This window comes from Cyprinodon variegatus, unplaced genomic scaffold (genome assembly GCF_000732505.1).
Source record: "Cyprinodon variegatus isolate N-32 unplaced genomic scaffold, C_variegatus-1.0 Scaffold934, whole genome shotgun sequence".
NCBI lineage: Eukaryota > Metazoa > Chordata > Actinopteri > Cyprinodontiformes > Cyprinodontidae > Cyprinodon > Cyprinodon variegatus.
This window is the reverse complement of record NW_015151387.1, coordinates 238,731-243,276: the sequence shown is the minus strand read 5'-3', so window position 1 is coordinate 243,276 and position 4,546 is coordinate 238,731. Positions and strand designations below refer to the sequence as shown.

At 38.0% G+C, this 4,546-nt stretch overlaps 1 protein-coding gene across 1 annotated transcript in view; it reads left to right on the top strand.

Moving 5' to 3' along the window:
* Nucleotides 1-471: 471 nt before the first annotated feature.
* ptpn9 (protein tyrosine phosphatase, non-receptor type 9) overlaps nt 472-4,546 on the top strand; it is a 55,685-nt gene continuing 51,610 nt past the window's right edge. Inside the window, exons 1-2 of the mRNA XM_015398427.1 lie at nt 472-632; nt 750-1,058. Coding sequence (XP_015253913.1) covers nt 1,026-1,058 — 33 coding nt within the window. The 5' untranslated portion in view covers nt 472-632; nt 750-1,025. The remainder of the gene's footprint in view (nt 633-749; nt 1,059-4,546) is intronic.

Here is a 4,546-nt window from a genome sequence, read left to right as displayed (position 1 = left end):
GGAAAGTTTTAAGCCTAGCCTTAAAAGTAGACAGGGTGTCTGCCTCACCGACTAAAACTGGTAGTTGGTTCCACAGGAGAGGAGCCTGATAACTAAAATACCTGCCTCCCATTCTACTTTTAGAAATTCTAGGAGCCCCTAGTAAACCTGCTTGGCCATTTAAGGCTTTATATGTGAGAAGGAAGGGTTTAAACTATATTCTGGAAGTTAGAATAGGAGAGAAATCATCTCTCTTATTAATTTTCATAATGTTAATGATGTTGTTAATTATCAATTGATTGTTTTCTGAGGGGAGTGACAGGAATAAGTTGAACAGCTCTATAAATCTTTTCAGCCAGAACAGCTTTATGATGTTTTTATATTTTGTTTCATCTTTCAAAGCCGGGCTCCTCAGCTTGTTTTTACTATTTATGAATGACGCCCAGGTCAGTGATCTATTAAAATGTTCTAGTCCCAACCAGCAGGGGGGTACAGCAACATAGAAATGAAGCCAACAGTATATTTTACTTGTCGCTACTGTGTGTGTTGGTAGTTCTCAGTCAGCCCAAATGCGACTTATATTATAGGGATAAACCCCTATAATTGATGGGATGGAGGAGCCAGCCTTACAGCTGCAGCCTGTGGCCGCTCAGGTTAGCTGGAAGAACGGAACATCATCCGGTTTGAATCAACTCTGCTAAAGCTGGTCGTCACTTTTCTCTCTCTCTCCCTCCCTCTCTCTCTCTCCTGCCTGATTTTACTCCTCCTAGCTCAAATCTGACTGAACACCCGCGCGCCCCCCGCCTCTCCTCTCGAGTTTGGATGGCAGATTCGTGCTGATTGAGCCGCGTGGATCGCAGCATCAAGAGAAAATAAAAACCTTCCGCCCGCTCACTGCGCCCTTCCATATGCCTTCAGCTCTGGGGGCGAGGGACGGCCCCTGACGAGTCCGTCTGTGAACAGGAGGAGCGAGCAGACAGGCAGACATCGCCGTCATCTCCTACTTCATGAGAAGGACACGTCCGTGGAAAGCTTGACCAGGAATCATGGCAGCTATTTTATCGGCGGAAGAGGAGCAGGTAGGCCTCGGTGGTGTTCAGGCTCCCACCTCTGACTTTCTACGTAACAAACGCCGATTTTAAAGTATCGTTTCTACCCTTTTATTTTATCCTGCTTTACGGATGTGTGCATGTGTGTTTTTTTTTTGTATGCGTGCGCGCGCACAGCAGCGAGTGGCTGAGACGGCGGTGCGCAATAGTTGCTTTGTTGCGAAATAGTCCCGAGTGCAAAGCGGAAACATTGTATCCATTTGTGGCGGATTATTGCCCTGCCCGCATCGCTGTGACTTCTTGTCCAGGATAATGTGTTGCAACAGCGGCCGCAGCTTACTGGTTTGAAAGGTTTCCAGCCTGGATCGGACCCCTGCTTCCTGGGGGGGTCAGCAGCCCCCCAGCTTCATTTGTTCACTCTTTACTGCGTTTCAACGACACAGTTTGAACTGGATTAAAGCGGAGGGCGAGAATATATATATATATATATATATATATATATATATATATATATATATATATATATATATATATATATATATAAACCCTTACAGTTAGATTAATCAATTGGAATGTCCAGTTGTTCAAAATCCTTTGAATTCTTTTTTATTTGCTTCCAGGATGTATTACTGTTCATTTGTATAATACAAAAGGAAAAGACGCAACAACTAAGGAAAAGTCCAGGATATGAAGAGCTTTATGATCATATACCCCTTGGTTTGCCTCATACTGAAACAAACGTCAACAGTTTATCATCATGAACTAATTAAGTTATAGACATTTTTTTTCTTCAGAAATTACCCAATTTTCCAGCAGGAGTTTCATGTTAGATTTATTACCAAACGTTCACATTTTATACCAGTTTGCACCGATCAAAGCTCATGTTTAGTTTGTGTATTTGCATCAGTTTTCCTCCGTTCTTCTGTTTTTGTAACAGAGAAAAAATATGTTGTAGACTCTCTAATCGGTAAATATATTACCTTGCTACAGACTAAATCAGACCAAACTCTGTTGATTTTGATCTATCTTTACCAAATAAATAATGAATTTAATTGAAAACAAAAAGATTGAATTAATGTGGATTAATTTGACTATATTAATACTACATTGGCCTGCTTAAATTGTGTTGCAGGTTTATTCAGCCAGACTATAATATAAAGTAATTATGTACTTTATAATAAGGGGGGTGGGCGGCATGTATTCATTGGGGCACAGAAAAGTATGAAACAAAAACAGGGGAATGGATTCAAATATATTAAAGAGAGCCACATGAAGTAAAATTTCATTTCAATTTGGATTAATTAAAAATCTATGTGTTCCAAGTGAATCAACTCTTCTGAAGCTGGTCATCACTTATTTTTGTTTCTTTTTGTTCATTTTTATTAACGTTAAAAAAAGAAGAAATCCCTTAGCTTAGCAAAAAATTAACTCAAATATATAAATATTCAAATCAAGCTTTTGTTTGGAGTATCAGGCAAATGTACATTTATAATTCATGAATTTTCATAATTTTGAGTCATTTAAGGGAAAATTACCTGTTTTAATCAAACTAGAACTTAAGTCAAACTTATAAATACAGCTGTAAAACAGAGTATTTTTTTATTTTGTTATGTAAAAACATTTAGCAGATTAAAACTGGGATCCTTTCTCATGACCACTGAAACTGTAACCTTATTTTTGAAAATCCTTATTAAGACAGAATTTGTAAAAGAATAAAATGAATGTCATTATGTTTGTTCAGTGCATATAATTGTTAGAATATCTTTTAGTATTATGTCTTCAGTGCAGGGGAACTGGCCCATGTTGGCCCCTGTCTAGAACCGCTTATGCCTCTCAGGGCAAATAGGTACAGATTGAAATTGTTCAATGGAGCCTTGTTTTTTCACTGTAAAGGGAAGCATGAGTACCCAGAGATAACCCATACAGGAACAGAGAGAACAGGTTGAAAGCCCCTATGATTTGAAGCCAGGATTTATTGCTGCAAGGCAGTGGTAAATTAATAGGAATAAATTAAACTTTATATGACTACAACCAAACTGAATGCAGTGTTTGCAGATTTAAAGGTCAAGAACTATTACATGTATGGTTATGTTTGTGCTATAAGGGTGTTTTCTAATGGTTAACTTCAAAGACACTTGGTTTTAAAATCTTATTCTGACAACTTTGTCCATTACTCTCTGTATTTAGAATGACTATGAAAGGTGGGGGGGTTACATTAAAGGAAGGATCAATAATTTGATTTTGAGTTTTTACTTAATGCTAGTATCTACAAGTCTGACCTCTCCAGGCCAGTAAGAGGCGCCCTCGTGCACAAACCTTAACCGAATGTTAACTAGCCTGTCAAGAAGGAAAGCAGCCAAACCTTGCATCGCTAACAGCTAGCAGTTTGACCAATGGTCACCTTCCTTTGCTTTGTTTTACTTCATTTTGTTTTGTTTTTGACATAACTTCCACCTACTATTCTTTTTGTTGATGTTGGAAAATTAACCACAAGTAAATATTTATGTATTTCATACTCATCAAACCGTATTAAAAAGTTATTGATATACTTCATATTTTTTTCCCAGTAAAATTACGACTTTTATACTGCAGCACTGTTAACGTTGTGGAGATGTATTATTTTTGAAAAACTGTGAGGGAAAATTTTCAACTATGACCTTAAAAGCTGATAAATGGGAAGATGAATCTATGTATGGCTGATTTAACACCAGATGTCCCGAAGAATTCCAGTTTTCCTGCAAGCATCAAGACCTTTTTGCAGGAATATATTGATAAGTCATATGTAAATCTTTTATTTAGGCAGACCTATTGAACAACCAGATATTATAGGGGTCCTAGTTCCTGAGCTGAGAACAGGTCATAACCATGCGTTTCCAACAAGGCAAGGCAGAGCCTATTTATATTGTCTATTCACCAACAGACTCATTTATATTGCAAAGCTCACTATGTGAAAGAAAGAACAACTCAGAGAATAATTGTATTTAGTCTTTTCTCGTCTTTTCATGTCATTCAACATTTGAGCTTAGAGAATGACAAACAGTATGATCTCAGTATTGGAGTAGCATTTATTTCACCCATTGAAAAGAACTACCTATGAAGCTACAATTATTGCCAACTTTACTGCAGTTTCATGATGCTTTCTGTGTGTCTGCAGCGGAGGAGAGAGAGAGGAGAGATCTCTTGAGTTTTATTTCCCCCCATATAAATAAGCCAGATGGTCATTGTATAAATGGTCTTTATTGTATAAATGGTCTTTATTGTATAAATGGTCATTATTGCATAAATATTGTTGCTTTCTACAATGTTCCAGCTCATGCAGCTATTTTCATTGTACAGATCGGTTATCGTCTGATCGCTGCGCGGCTGGCTGAGCTGAAATCATTGCGGTGTTGGCGACACTGATGACGCAGACCTAGCTATATTTAATTACAAATATGATTTTTTCCCCCCTCCTGCTCTCAGGTAAAACACTCAAAGAGAGAGACTTGGGCCCCGTCCACACGAAGTCAAAACGAACA